Source organism: Rutidosis leptorrhynchoides, chromosome 9 (assembly GCF_046630445.1).
Source record: "Rutidosis leptorrhynchoides isolate AG116_Rl617_1_P2 chromosome 9, CSIRO_AGI_Rlap_v1, whole genome shotgun sequence".
NCBI lineage: Eukaryota > Viridiplantae > Streptophyta > Magnoliopsida > Asterales > Asteraceae > Rutidosis > Rutidosis leptorrhynchoides.
Window position 1 is genome coordinate 20,550,298 of NC_092341.1, and position 16,012 is coordinate 20,566,309.

General features: G+C 32.9%; 1 protein-coding gene across 2 annotated transcripts; it reads right to left on the reverse strand.

Moving 5' to 3' along the window:
* Positions 1 to 603: 603 nt before the first annotated feature.
* On the reverse strand, positions 604 to 10,356 carry LOC139866240 (pleiotropic drug resistance protein 1-like). 2 transcript variants are annotated; one of them, XM_071854422.1, is made up of 22 exons: positions 9,707 to 10,352; positions 9,478 to 9,598; positions 9,270 to 9,358; positions 8,590 to 8,674; positions 8,312 to 8,471; positions 8,145 to 8,221; positions 7,997 to 8,050; positions 7,355 to 7,747; positions 6,605 to 6,886; positions 6,189 to 6,505; positions 5,520 to 5,680; positions 5,329 to 5,432; positions 5,079 to 5,229; positions 4,818 to 4,993; positions 4,152 to 4,484; positions 3,416 to 3,706; positions 3,226 to 3,309; positions 2,756 to 2,889; positions 2,230 to 2,457; positions 1,937 to 2,108; positions 1,128 to 1,382; positions 604 to 1,032 (listed from the first exon to the last, which is right to left on the reverse strand). In XM_071854422.1, exons 1-22 carry the CDS (start codon positions 10,075 to 10,077, stop codon positions 775 to 777), a joined length of 4,296 nt encoding a protein of 1,431 aa, XP_071710523.1. In that variant the 5' UTR covers positions 10,078 to 10,352; the 3' UTR covers positions 604 to 774. The 2 variants fall into 2 exon arrangements, with proteins under 2 accessions (XP_071710523.1, XP_071710522.1); XM_071854421.1 differs by having other exon boundaries at positions 5,329 to 5,680; positions 9,707 to 10,356.
* Positions 10,357 to 16,012: the final 5,656 nt, after the last annotated feature.

The window sequence follows — 16,012 nt, forward strand, 5'->3', positions numbered from 1 at the left end:
GTAACTCAGCCAACAAAGGACATCACAACAATCTGCAATAAATAATCTTAACCCAGAAGTAAGAACAATGCATTTAGGTTCACCATGTTAGATTGATAAGCGAATTATTTGTGTAATTTAATAATAATATAATAATATAAATATATTCTTAACAAAACCAAATCTTTCAAATTCAAATCTCATTACACATGTGTCTTTAAAGACATAGAAATCACAATGAGTTGCTAGTTATTAGCATTGGGTGGCAAAAGTTGAGTTTGTTATGGTTTTCGATTATACTTTTTAAGATTCGGCTAAATTGCAAACTAAATTCAACGAATTCTACATGTTATAATTATTTTTATTATTATTGTATTAAATTGTGATTTTTTATTATTTCGATTTTAATCAAAACCAAATCGAATTCAAATTCAGTTTTCAATTTTACTTTAAAAAAATGTTAAGAACAAACAAACCGATTAAAATCTGACCAATAAACTTAGCTAGCATACATAAAAATTAACGAGTACTCCTTTCTAGCCAATCTAAACAAGAAAATCTCTTCAACACATCACCAAAGACACAACACAATTTAGTATGAAAAAAATAATACACATTTCGGTAAGCGAAAACTTTATATTATACATTAAATAATAAAATATGAATATGAATAGCTTTTATAATACAAGCAGTTACATAACTTGATGTACTTTAAGTACTTTCATCTATTAAACATTACACTTCAATTAATTATACATTACACATACAAATATATATATATAAATAACGAATTATCTATCTCTTTTGGAAGTTGAAGGATCTTATGCAGTAGGCAAAGATGACTGCAAACATCAAAACTAATCCAACGTGGACCCCAGCAACAGCAGGCAGAAAACTCTTCTTGAAACCGAAATGATCGTCTAAGTACTCTTTAACACTTTGACCATTTGGTAGTATCTCGTGATAATCTCCAAATTGCGAAACAACCAGTCCGTAAATGGTCCATGCTATCGGGTTTCCCCAATAGTACCATCTCCACCATACGGGAATACTCTGTTATTACAATTTAAAATATAAAACAATTTATTTAAGAGCTAGAAAACGCGTTAAAACCTTCATAAAAAAAATGATATTTAGTGAAAACTTACGGGTCGTGGAATGATGAATCCTGAGAAAAGATTGAAGATTGCGTAGAACGAGGCGGCAATGATGGCGGCAATGTTGGCGTTGGGGGTGATGGCGACGGTCATCATACCGTAGAAGGTCATGTACAAGAAACAAAACAACTGGAAAAAGACGTACCACAAGAACTTTGAGGCGGTCCAATCGAATCCAATCATCGCGTATACTATCACACTGTATACTAATGTTTGCATCAACACATACGGAATTTCAACCAGAACCTAAAGAAAAACAAGAACAAGACAACAACTAAAGAACTTTAGAACACATAACCACATGGATAGATGTATTGTTTCTAGTCGCATATCGTAAAAACTAATTAAACTATCAGTTTCGGTTAAAGTTTCCCATGTTCAGGCTATCCGGAAAAAGGAGTATTTTTACACAGATGTACAACGGCCTAATCGCGTTATCCTGTAACTATTCCCGACCCTTTTCCCAAGTCACCTCAAGATATGTTACTAGGTTTTGAACCCGAGACCTCTTGTCAGTGTTGCCGAACTCGTAATTACTCGTCGAGAACTCGATTTTTGTAACTCGGGGAGTACTCGGCAAAAAATCGGTCAAAATAAGTCAAAATCGGTCAAAGTCAAATTTGGTCAACATCCCAGTACTCCCCGAGTTGTTGAGTGCTCCCTAAAAAGACTCGACCGAGTACTATCCGAGTAGCGATTTTTGCAACCTGAAAAATCAAGACTCCTCCAACAACTAGGTTATCTTCAACCAAGAACTAGGTTATCTTGAAATGGTTTGACTAATACGGTTTGACTAGTACCTGAGCAAATGCATAAGGCAAAGCTGAATACATCCCGGCAGCTCTTTCTCTATAGAAAACGGTTCGTTCGATATCAACAACCGGTTGAACCGCTGACGCGTTTTGAATTCCCAAGAAAAGAACCGCTGTATACATGGAACCCATAGCATTCGCCAAATCTTGTTGTGTGTCCCTGAAACAAGATTTTATATAATTCGGTTCAACATTATTTATAACATAAGAAAAGGACCAAATGTGATCCTTTTTTCTAGTAATAATTAAATTAAATTAAATGGAAGTATTAGTATGTTTACCTTTTAGTGCCAAGGTTCCAAAACATAGTACCGAAAATGATTCCAATGCAGGTGGTGAAAACAAAACGTACGGCGGTGTACGGAGGATTTCTCCAGTAAGACCACCGTTGTTTCCATAGACATGCGATACACTGAACCAAAAACGACTGTGAGTATTGAGTTGGGTAGAATAGATCTCGTGAACCGGGCCGTGGTACGCCTAATTCTGCAATTAACGCTTTGTTTCTCCTGCAAATAAATTTTGATCCAAAAAAAAAAGGTAAACAAGATGATAACATAAATAAAAAGAAATTAAAGAAAACTATGAACTTTTTTTAGAACAGCATACACACACACCCACACACCCTTTTTATTGTTGTGACTCGAACTCAAAAACAGTTATAATTTGTTAAATATTGCAATAAATAAATAAATAAATAAATAAATAAATAAATAAATAAATAAATAAATAAATAAATAAATAAATAACCACTTAAATAGTAAGTAATTTCAGACCACTAGCAAAAAATTGATAACGTTTACTCACTTGTAAAGTTCCGAATTCCTGTAAAGTGTAGTGAAATCGACACCAAGAGCGATTTCTTGTGCTGACGTACTGACTTCCAACATCCACGTCGCAGGGTTATATCCGTCCGTAATCTTACTTACACCATTGATAGCCTGTTTCATTAAATGAATATTGGTTTTAAGTCAAAGTCAACTTCACAACTAAGTTTGATCAGTTTGACTTGTAAGAGATACTGTAATACAAATCAACCCATGGTGATATATCTCCACTATCTATTTTCACCATAGAATATGGATTAACAGCTTGTTTTTTTTTTAAGGCATAGATTAACGGATTTTACTATACAATCTGTTAATGCACAATTATGTTGATTATATAAAAAAAAGATAGGTGGATATATCAATGACCATCTATAAGTAGATAATTGGTACTTGTGACTTCTTGGGCTAACTTTCAGCCCAACAATAGTTGATGATTTATAGTTATACCTCAAAATACTCGATTATATCGCAAGAATGGCGACCTACGGGACCAACATATAGCTCTTGTCCTCCTCTTTTCATCAAGAACAACTGCAAATTCGATATTATTAGATATATACATATTTTTAAAAATAAACATTTGTATGTTATACGAAGAATAATTGAACCAAAGTGCAGTTTTGTAGAGTTGTACTACCTCATCAAAAGCTTCGAAAATGTCAATGCTGGGTTGATGAATGGTGCAAACGACTGTTCGTCCCGTGTCAACCGTGTTCCTAACGGTTCTCATAACAATGGCTGCAGCTCGTGCATCTAACCCAGATGTTGGCTCGTCCATAAATATTATAGACGGGTTAGCCACGAGCTCAACGGCTATGGTTAACCGCTTTCGTTGTTCGGTTGATAAACCATTGACACCAGGTAACCCAACTAATGCGTCCTTTATTGGGTTCAGTTCCACTAGGTCCATTACCTCATCAACAAACATCTGTAAAACGATAACGTTCAACATTAAAAGAAAAAAAAAAATAGTTCGAAATATGGGGATGTTTTAATGAAACTGAAATGCAAAACTTAAACGTGAAACTGAACGCGAAATTGAAAAGAAAAAAAAAAAAAGAGACGCAAGGCTAAAAACTGAAACGCGAAATACAAAAATTTAAGAAAAAAGGTATTTGTTTGAAAACACGGGTCTCAACCCACCCCGACCTGACCCAACCCATTTAGACTCGACCCGTTTGGACATGTTTAAAGATTTGACCCGTTTGACCCATGATGCGTTTTGGACCAAACCCATTGCAACGCATTACCCAAACCGGCCCAACCTGAACCGTTTGCCAGGTATATGTATAAAGATAACGTTCAACATTTAGAGTTCGAAAAAGGAGGGATGTTTTAATCAGTAAAAATGGGTAGGTATATAACTAACTAACCTTTCGCTTGTTTTCGTCAACATCTGATGATAACCTAAGCCAGGCTGAATAAAGTAAAGACTCGTAAACAGTAACATGAGGTGAATGAATGTCGTTTTGCTCACAGTATCCAGAAATTCGAGCAAATGTTTCTTGTTTCTTTGGATACCCGGAAATCTTAATATCACCCTCGATATACCCGCCCGTTTTACGACCCGCTAACACGTCCATAAGAGTAGTTTTTCCGGCACCACTCACGCCCATTAGTGCTGTCAGAACACCGGGCCTAAAAGCTCCACTTACTCCCTTAAGTAGCAACAATCGGTCTTCAACCACTCCTTGTTCTTTCATTTCCTGTAATAATCGTATTCATAAACCGCTTAGTTAAAAACTAGTGTGACATTTTTGACCCATTTACTTATGGCCCGTTTGATTTGGTTAATTATTTATCTTTTATAATGGGTCAAATGACTCAAACAGGGCGAAACAGCTTAAAGTCAATAATTATCGCTAACCATGTTGAACTGTTCATTTAAGTGTTGAACGGTTCAGCATTCAAGCATTCAGTGTTGAACCATTCAATTAAGTGTTGAGCGGTTCAGCATGCAAGCATTCAGTGCTGAACCATTTTAACACGCAATCAAACGCACCCTTAGATATCACTGTAAAAAAAAAAAAAAAAAATACCTGTGGCATATCGACGGAGTATTTGACATCATCAAAGGTAATTGAATGAGGTTCAAACGGAAGGATCATTCCTTTTTTCTGGGTTCCATCTCCCGATTCATTCATCATAGACGATAATTCAACAGCTTCATCACTTTCATCCTCGGCTGGGGCATTAGATTGCGTTTTTCCAAAACCTGTAAAAACAGATTAAAAATGTTAGTCGTTACAAACTAATATTACGTGTCGGTAACATCTGAACCATAAAAATAAAACACTCACTGTCTAGGAAGGCGAGAGACAAAGCATAACATATGTTGAAGGCGAGAATAAATCCAACTAAGGCTGCAACTGCAACCCAATACCAGTAAGCTTCTGCAAAGAAGCCTATGCCTTTAAGAGTTAATTTTCCTACAGTTGATCCGTTCAAAGGCTGTAAACGACACGAAAAACGGTTAAAAATGTGATCTTGAATAACTAAAGCTTATTAAAAACAATAAGAACATAAACTTGATGCTTTTGTGTGACTTACTTTTTTCCAACTATGCCCAAGAAACTCGTTAGCACCTAAACCGTTCATTGCATACATCATGGGAGACGTCCAGTATCCCCATATCCACCAACTCTTAATATCATCTACAACAAAATTTAAAATTTTTGTCAATTGACAAACATTTTTTAGAAGAAGTGTGTTATGTGTTTTTAAGGTAGTTAATATAGTACTTCGTGGCAGGACAAAACCGCCCAACGCAAACACTAGGAGAAGTGCGAATGTGCCAAACGTATTTGCAACAATCATGTTCCTTCCCAACGCTCCAATGAATCGAAACAATCCAGAAGACATCTGGTTCACAAGAAACAGTATCAAGTACTGTTTGAAGAATCTGCAAGATTTTTGAAAAAAGTTAGTATAAAAGATAAAATAAAATTATTCATTATATAAAAAGTTGTTAAGATATGTGTTTTAAGATGTGTCATGTGCCTCAAAAATGTATCAAATTATACTTAAAACTCTATTTACTCCATCCTCCATCCAGTCTCAAAATAATTGTCTCATTTGACTTTTTTTTAAAGTCTTTCTTTCACAAATTTGAATTTAAAATTTTGTTAGTTTTATATAATATTTGATTTGATGAAATTTATATGAATGGATTAGATTTTAAATCTTGTTTTCATTGGGTATAGTTTTCATCAAAATTATATAACACAAACAAAAATATTTAAAGTCAAAGTTGAAAAGGAAAGACTTTAAAAGTCTAATTGGAACAGTTATTTAACTTGACAAGTTTGTGTTGTGGAGTGCACGAAACAAGCAACCATGAGAAAATTTTGTTTTTCCGGACACTAAAAACTGATTACTAGTAGTAGTATCAAATTTTAACTGTCTCATACCTTGATATATTGGGATCTAATCCTATGGCATAGTAAGTAAGAACGACCCAAACCCCAGCTTCAATAACCGAAATGGGAATCTTGATGACCCATGATGGAAGAGCGTACGCCCACGAGGGGTAAAATAGGAAATTCCGTTGTTTATAGAAAACGGGAAGTTTTGCAATCGTCATCGAAATCTCAGACATCCCGTTAAACATGATCGTAGTAACACCGAAAAATATAGCACCATTATACAACTGACCATCTGTGGTATCCCTTTTATGCATCTCGGTTCGTAAAAACACAGTCAAAGCAATGAGCGCCATCACAATTAGCTGAAAACATACACAATTATTAAAGAACAAAACTAATTTCAACTAGGAACATACATTTGATAATTTGGGATTACTAAAGATGACAACTTTAACACTTACTTGGAACAATTTGAAGATATACACGAACGAGTTTCTTTTCATGAGCAATATTTCTCTATCGGTGACTGCTTTTAACACTTCTTTATTACCCAAACCGTACTTTTCGGTAGTCAACGCAGCAGGGTGACTTTTACTTTTATCGTACGGGGTCGTAAGATCGTTCTGCAGTTTTCTTCCAACATGAGACGATTGGAACGCTTCCGAAAATTCTTTCGATGTTATGAATCGGTAAGGTTCGTCTCTTCTCATCCAGTATTGTTGCTGATCTTTCTTTGATGTTACCTGTAACAAGATTACAAGAAGGTTAAAATGGTAATTTAGGGGCTGTTACTTTTATTTTGTATTAAGTGTTGTTTCCATATGCCTCTGTTTGGGAAGGGGCCTGTGTCTCATATAAACCGACCAATTTCAGTTTAAGTGACAAAGAAACAACAATTTTACTTAGTGATTAAGAGCTCTACAGATACAGATCATTAAGTGGAAAGTAAACAAGCCCTTAGTGTCATTCATATATGACGAGCACAATTAGACCACTTGTTACAGTGACTGTGTAATATGGAGTCAAATTTGGTGGTTTGTAGAGGAGAGAGGATAATCTAACTGTGACGTGACATGACAGTATCAAATTTTGAAGTTGTGTTATGGTGAGTGTCAAATTTGGTGTCAAAATTTAATAGGTCCCACCCTTTTAATTTTCTTTTTCTTTTTTTGTTATGAATAAATTAAATTAGTTAGATGGATAACACTTACTTCTTGCAAGAAATCAGCAACACCTTTCCTTTCTGGACATTTGAATCCCATGGATTCAAAAAATTCGAGCACGTTTTCACGAGGGCCTTGATATACAATCTTACCATCAGTCAAAAGTATGATGTCATCGAACAAGTCATAAGTTTCCGGTGCAGGCTGAAGAAGTGAAATGACAGCTGTACCCTCGAGAATGTGAAGAAACTGTCTAAGTGAATTCACAATCTGATAAGTTGTTGAACTATCCAAACCCGTTGAGATCTCGTCCATAAGAAGAACCTTTGACGGGCCTACTATCATTTCGCCAGTTGTCACACGCTTCTTTTGTCCACCTGAAATACCCCTTATCATTTGATCGCCCACCATGGTATCTGCACAAATGTCCAACCCCAAAATCTGCACAAGAAACCACTTATATCAGTGTCAAGATGGGCGGGTTGAGAAATTATTCAAAACTTTCACAATGAAATTTGTTGGGGTGTACTATTATGGGTCATAATATTATAAATCGGAGACTTTGTGCTACTTTCAACCCGTTTAACCCGTTCCGCCTCTTCACCCAAATTGACCCATGCATTAGTAAACGGGTCAATATTGAAGCCATTAGCAAATTATAACATATAGAGACCATTTACGTCATCATACCTTAAGAGTATAATCTGTGACCACACTAGCTTCTTGACCTTTAGTTGCAGCAGCCTGTAATATTAAATAACAACAATTTACATCAACAATATGATTAATAAGTTAAACTTTGAACATTAAAAATTTAAAAATTTAAAATGATTGTTACCTTCATGTAGACATCAATATCAGGATCAGGTTTAATATTTGCATCTCTTTCTCTTCTTGACAACTCTGCTAACATATCTGCAAATTATTGGAAACGAATTGTGTTATATAACACTCTAAAATGACTTCAAAACGAACGTTGAAACGAAAAAATCATCACAAACTAACCGTATCGTGATCCAACCCCTTGACATCTTGCAGAAAAAGCCAAAGTTTCTCTAACAGTCATTTCGCCAATATGAACATCATTTTGACTTATATATGCAGCAGTTCTTTCGGGTACAAACTCATGTAATTCATGCCCATTATAAGTTACCTTACCTGAAGTCTGCATTTATAAATAATAATAATAATAATAACATATAATTAAATAAAAATAGTTTAGTTATATATATATTAGATATATGTGATACTGATATTAAGTTATATTAGGATTAATTTTTTACCTCAAGCTCCTTAGCGAGTGCCCCGGCTAAGGCCAACAAGAGTGTTGTCTTCCCAGAACTTGGAGGACCTAAAAGTAATGTCATTCTACAAAGAAACAGTACATGAAAATCATTATAAGTAACTGATAGATGCAACAACCAACAAAGAAGGTAAATATGAAAATATCTGGGTTGGGTGGGTTTTGTAATGGGTCAAATGGGTGATTTCATTTTTCATGTAAGGCAGGTAAGTTTAGTTATGTAATTATGATTTTGTGTCAAACAACATTACTCCATATATATTTCAACAATATTGATCCAACTTTGAATAAAATGATTCAAGAGGTCTTATACAATATATATATATATATATATATATATATATATATATATATATATATATATATATATATATATATATATATATATATACACACACACACACACTTTCAGCTTCGTTTAAGACCCATTTGGCAAGATAGTTTTAGCTAATCCTTTTTATCATACTGGTTTGACCCGATAGAGATGAAACATAGTCTGATTGACCAATTTATAAGTAAAAAAATGGGTAAACGTACAAGGTTTTTACTTAGATTATGTTGAGATGTTTAGACCAATTCATAAGTAAACGGTTAAATTTGAGAATTATAAAAAAAAAAAAAAAGTGATATTAATGGGAGTTTTATGTTCTTTCTTCTCACCTTTTGGGCTTAACGACACCACTAACATCATCAAGGATACTTATATGCCTTTTTTTATTCGGAAGTAGATGGAATAAACTTAATAGCCCCTATATAAGACATAAACATGAGCAAATGTTAATTAATACGGAGTAAAACCTTTTACACATGATCCATCCAAGAATAAATTAAAGTAACACGTTTGTTGACTTTGGTTTCTCATTATTACCTCAAAAAGATCAATATGAAAGTTTATAAAACTAGGCAACGCTCTGCTTCCTGTATTAACATCAGCCTCCACATTTAGATGCTCAAATTTGACTTCAATTGTTGGCAAATCAATTCCAACCCTATATATAGTTTATTTGAACATATTAACTAATGATCACAAATTATAAAACTAATCATATTATGAAATGAAATTGAACTTTTTTTTTTTTTTTTTTTTTAATCAGTACCTATCAATCCTGGCCCTGAGCTTTAACAAGAACTTTTCATTATCTTCATCAGCAGTTTTAACAAGTCTATCAAGTAAATGCCTTCTATCATCTACTCCAAGATTGCCTATATCAACTTCATTTGACGGTCCAGTTGATCCAAAAAGTAAACCTTTTCTTAAACGATCGAAAGTCGGTAACTTTTCGAGTGAAGCCCATTTAAGAGCTTCTTCATCATCTTCATCATGTGAAGATTTTGAAAAAGCATCCATACCAGAATTCCTCCATACAGAAGTACTTCCAGATCTTAAACTTGATGTTCTTGTACTACCAACTCTTAAACTCCCTAATCTTATGCTATTTGCAGCTTTATATATGTCACTTCCATCCATTTTTACTATACACACTTATCAAAACTTCACAAAAAGATTAAAAAAATTGATGGGTTTTGTTCTGTATGACAAGAAAACCTTGAATTGGTCCAAAAGAATCAAACTTTTTTCTGGGTTTTCAATGATTAGTTGTGAACTGAAATGGGTTTTATTTTTCTTGAAATTTTAGAACAATGTACTCTAGAATGGTGAAAATTCAGTTAAATAATCGAAAATCTTTGTGGGTATTCTTCTTTATTCCAAGAAAACCATGAATTAGCCCTAAAGAATCAAACTTTGTTGTTGGTTTTCACGGATTAATTGTGAAATGAGATGGGTTGTTTTTTCCTTTAAGTTTTTGAACAATATGATCTCTTTTGTAAATGTTGAAAAGAGAGGTAAAGTAGTATTTGGCAGATATTTTCTTTTGTTGAAAAGATACGAGCTTTTTATACTGAAAAAGACACAGTTGTACTTGTTTGAATTTAAGGAACTTGATATGCAAATTAAAGATGGTCAACCTAAAGAAAAAGAAATAGCAGCACACCTTCTGATGGCAAATTTGACTCTCACTGTTCTAGAAGAAGAAATATAAATATGATTAATGGCATAAATAGTCCCTTGACTTTACTAAGTCAGATTTTAAATTAACTTCTACGCTCTTAGTCCTTGCAGTGAAAAGTAAAAATCACACAAATCAGAGTATAGTAGACTCGTTCTTCTACATCATATAATATAGTAGACTCGTTCTTCTACATCATATAATAAAGGGGGATGATTCTCACACACTGTTTTTTGATCCTCACACACCAATTTACTTGAACTCCTCCCTAATAATAGGGTAAAAGGGTGTGTGAGGATCAAAAAACAGTGTATGAGAATCATCCCCCTATAATAAATATTATACAAAGTTCTTGGAGAAAATTTAATACTAGTTTAAGATGGAAAATCGAAAAATGGTTAAGGTTCTAGAATTCAAAAGAATATATATATATATATATATATATATATATATATATATATATATATATATATATATATATATATATATATATAGTGGTAGGATCAAGAGGGAAGTAACCAATCGGGGGGAAGCGGAGGGAAGCAAAAACTTTTTTTTTTCGTTTTTTGAAAAAACTTTGTTCACGAACATTATAGATGGGATAAAATATGAACATTTAGTAGAGACACTTTGTGATAAATGTTTTTATTTTGGCGGAAAAACGCTCGAAGAAGTAATATATAACAATTATCGTGTTTTTCGAGCGTATGTTGAGGTTTTAGCTATTGGGGTTTAGGGTTTAGATATTAGGGTTTAGATATTAGGGTTTATATGGTTTAGATATTAGGGTTTAGATATTAGGGTTTAGAAATTTAGGGTTTAGGGATTAGATTTAGGGTTTAGATTTAGGATTTAGATTGAGTTTTTAACACGAACGGTTTAGAGTTTAGGGTTTAGGGTTTGGTGTTTTGGGTTTATGGAATAAACCCAAAATACCAAACCCTAAACCCTAAACCCTAAACCCTAAACTCTAAATCGGGCTAAATTTTACTTCACAAAACATGAAGAAAAAAAACCGTTCATATTCTTCACGAACAATATTATCTTGAATGTTATTTTTGTCGATCGTTTTTCCGCCTAAATAATAACATTCATCACGAAGTGTCTCTTCTAAACGTTCATATTTTCGTGTGATCTTGATGCGGGAAAAAAAATTTCCAAAAAAACGAAAAAAAAAAATTTTTGCTTCCCCTCGCTTCCCCCCGATTGGTTACTTCCCCATTGATCCTGCCCCTATATATATATATATATATATATATATATATATATATATATATATATATATATATATATATATATATATATATATATATATATATATATATATATATAGTCCCTTGACTTTACTAAGTCAGATTTTAAATTAACTTCTACGCTCTTAGTCCTTGCAGTGAAAAGTAAAAATCACACAAATCAGAGTATAGTAGACTCGTTCTTCTACATCATATAATAAATATTATACAAAGTTCTTGGAGAAAATTTAATACTAGTTTAAGATGGAAAATGGAAAAATGGTTAAGGTTCTAGAATTCAAAAGAATATATATATAAAATCTAATTTAGGTGTTTAACAATTCATCGACCTTAACAAAAGGTATGACTTATGTTCGTTTATGACTAAACCTGATTGAGGGTGAACAATGTATTTTATTCTTTAACTTACTAAAACATTAGAAACATTAGAATTGGACCAATGTATACACTAGCTATTTCAAACCATACATGAGTAGCTTTTAAAAATATGCTTTTGACGAAGATTTTTGTAACAATTTCTTCTTATACAAATGTTGTTTAGAACATTATACTATACGATACTCTATACTCTATAATATTTTAAACATAATTAGTGGTATAAGACTAAAAATAGTAAATATACAAACTACATCCCTTATCTGAAAGTTTATTCATCATGGTTCCACATCAAAAGTATAGAAGAGCAAATCGAGATTTTTTATATGAAACAACTCGAACGGAGAGGAAATGAATTCATAAAAAAATTAATGACTTTACTGTTTTTATAGTGTTCTTTTAGGTATTTTGGGTTGCCAAGTAAGTTTACTAGAATAGTGTAGCTTTAATATTTTATCAACTTTCTAATTTTCCTATATTTTTAACTAATTATGTTTTCTGTGTCAAAAAATGAGAAAAAGTTACTCGATGGAGAGTTTGACGACTAACTATAGTTAAAGGACTGCTTCTAAATAATTTGATTTAGTAATGTGATTGAATTTCGGAGGATCCGTTTTGACCAATTACAGTCTTCCCACCATCAGGGCTGTTTTGTTGGTATTATTATTCTTGTACGGAGTATTTTATTATATCTAATCTTAACTTCTAATGTCAATTTGACGCGTAGGGTCAATTATCTTGTCTACGTACAGTTCCTTTTTTCTATTGAAGGGCGAAGTGGTGGACTCTAATGGGAAGCGACAAAATATTGATATATTCTGTAATTAACACAAAATTTAATAAATAAATGATTATCTATCCTAAGTGCGCCAACTTTTCAAATTTTACTATAAAACACTAGGTGAAGTGGCGGATTTAGAAATTCTTTTATTGGGAGTGAATTTTTTTAAAAATATAGGGATTTTTTTTGGCAAAATATGAAGATTTTGGGGTAAAATATAGAGTTTTTTAAGGAAAATTTGAAAATTTTTGGGTATAATACGAAGGTTTTGGGGTAAAATATGAATGTTTTGGGTAAAATATGAAGGGTTTTGGGCAACAAAAAAAAAATTCTACCGGGAGCAAAATCGAAAAACCAAAAAAAAATTGCACTAAAAATTTTAAATCCACTGGGGGCGGGCGCCTCCTTCTGCCCCTACATAGGTCCGCCCATGACGTAAAATGGCTTCGTTCAAAAAATTTATTCCTCTCCTTTCTCTCTCTCTCTCTCACACACACACACACACACATATATAGGGAGGGGATCCAGTGTGAGAACTCAACTTAGTTGAGAACTCTGACAACTCCAATTAGAACAAAAAAAACACACGGGCGAACCATTTTTGGTTGAGTCGAACAAAAAACATCAACCTAAATCCGAGCAATTAAATTACGTTAGCAATTAATTGAAATTCACACAGTACATAATTTAGTTAACAATTGCATCTTGCATCTACAAATTAGTGTTCAAACAATTTTGGTTCAAACTTAAAAGTTTTGTTCGAACACTAATTGTTAGATGTAAGATACAATTTTGATTTTACAATAATTGCATCTTGCATCTAAAATTATAGAACAACAATTGTAGAACGAAAATTGTAGAATAGAAGATGTAGAACGGAAATTATATAATAGAAGATGTAGAACGAAAATTGTAGAAGGAAATTGTAGAATAGAAGATGTAGAACGAAATTTGTAGAACGAAAATTGAATAACAAAAAATGTTCGAAGTCAGCACATTTTGTTCGAACTCATAATTTTTTGTTCGAACTCAACATTTTTTGTTCGAACTCAACTTATTTGGTTCGAACCCAGTTCTATTTTTTGTTCGAACTGAGTAAAAATTGTTAGAACTCAAATTGAATCAAGATGCATCATGATGCATCTTTATTATTTTAGAAATCAAGATGAAGGTGCAAAATTGAAGATGAAGATCGATTGTGAATCTGTAAGAAAACACACTCATAACCTACATGGATAAGAGTTGCATAGTAGTCATATTTCACTCTGCATCTTCAATTGTAATATATATAGATATAGATATAGATATGTCCCTTCTGCATCTTTGGTAAACATGGAGTGATAATTAATTAAAAAACTAATCCAACCTTTACTCTATCAGCCCCAAAACTGAAACTACACTTCACTGTTAGGAGAACTTATTACTCCGTAGTATATTATGTATATATAGTGAGTCTGAATCTTCAAGGCCAACTCAAAACCAGATTGTGACAAGAATCGGAGTTAAAAGCATAATAGAATGCACCAACTAGGGGTGTTCATCGGTTCGGTTTTCGGTTTGTTCGGTGTATTCGGTTCGGTGTATCCGGTTTTATAATTTTTTTGGGCAAAACCGAAAACCGAACCGAAAACCGAATTCAAAGTTGAAACCGAACCGAAAACCGAATTCGAATTCGGATTCGGTTCGGTTTTCGGTTAAAACCAAATATTATGAAAAATTCGAGAACGATGATAGTTTAATTTTGACATTACTAATGTCTTAGTTATTTACAACCTAAAACAATGACATACTATTAAATTATCAAGAATTCGATGATTTAATAATATTTACAAGTTAATTTTGGCATTTACTGCTTCTATTATTAAGAAGAAGAACATAATAATTTGAGTAACATAATTATAATATGAGCTACCAAATCGTCATATTGATGAGAAACTATTTTATTGATTGGATCCCAAATTATAATGACATTAAAACATAGATATACAAATTAAATATATAAAAATTTTGAATTTGGTTTTGAATACGGTTTTCGGTTAAACCGAATTCAGAATTTTCAAAACCGAACACCGAACCGAAAATCGAATTCAAATTCGGTTTCGGTTTTGACTCGATCCGAAAACCGTTTTTCAAATTCGGTTTGGTTTTTTCCAGTTTGGTTTTTTCCAGTTTGGTTTCGGTTTGGTGTTCGGGTTAAACAGTTTCAAACCAAATACTGACCACCCCTAGCACCAACATAATTAAAAACTTTACTAAAATGATGACGCTCCTCGCAATTTTTTTCCCAACCATAGATTTCCAATTGTGAAAAGAGATTTTCAACTTCAACAAATTCAGCTTGAATAGAATTTCTAAACAATTGAAGGAGACTTTTTTAGTTGAAGGAGATGAGAGAATTTTAGGAGAGTTGGGAGAATTGGAGATGGATGAAGTTGAAGGTGCCCTAATTAAGAAAATTAGGGATTTGATAAAAAGAGCTGCCCAGATCTTACAAATTGCCCGTAATTGTTCGACTACATTAAAAAATGTTCGCCCGTGTCTCAAAATTGTTCGACTGAGTAGTTCTCACAGTTCCTATACAAAAATAGTTCTCATTTAATTTCTCATATATATATATATATATATATATATATATATATATATATATATATATATATATATATAAACCAATCGGGGGGAAGCGGGGGGAAGCAAATTTTTCTTTATTGTTTTTTTTGAATTTTTTTTTCTGGCATCAAGATCACACGAAAATATGAACATTTAGAAGAGACACTTCGTGATGAATATTATTATTTAGGCGGGAAAACGATCGACAAAAATAACAATCAAAATAATATTGTTCGTGAAGAATATGAACGTTTTTTTTTTCATGTTTTGTGAAGTAAAATTTAGTCCGATTTAGAGTTTAGGGTTTAGGGTTTGGTGTTTCGGGTTTATTCCATAAACCCAAAACACCAAACCCTAAACCCTAAACTCTAAACCGTT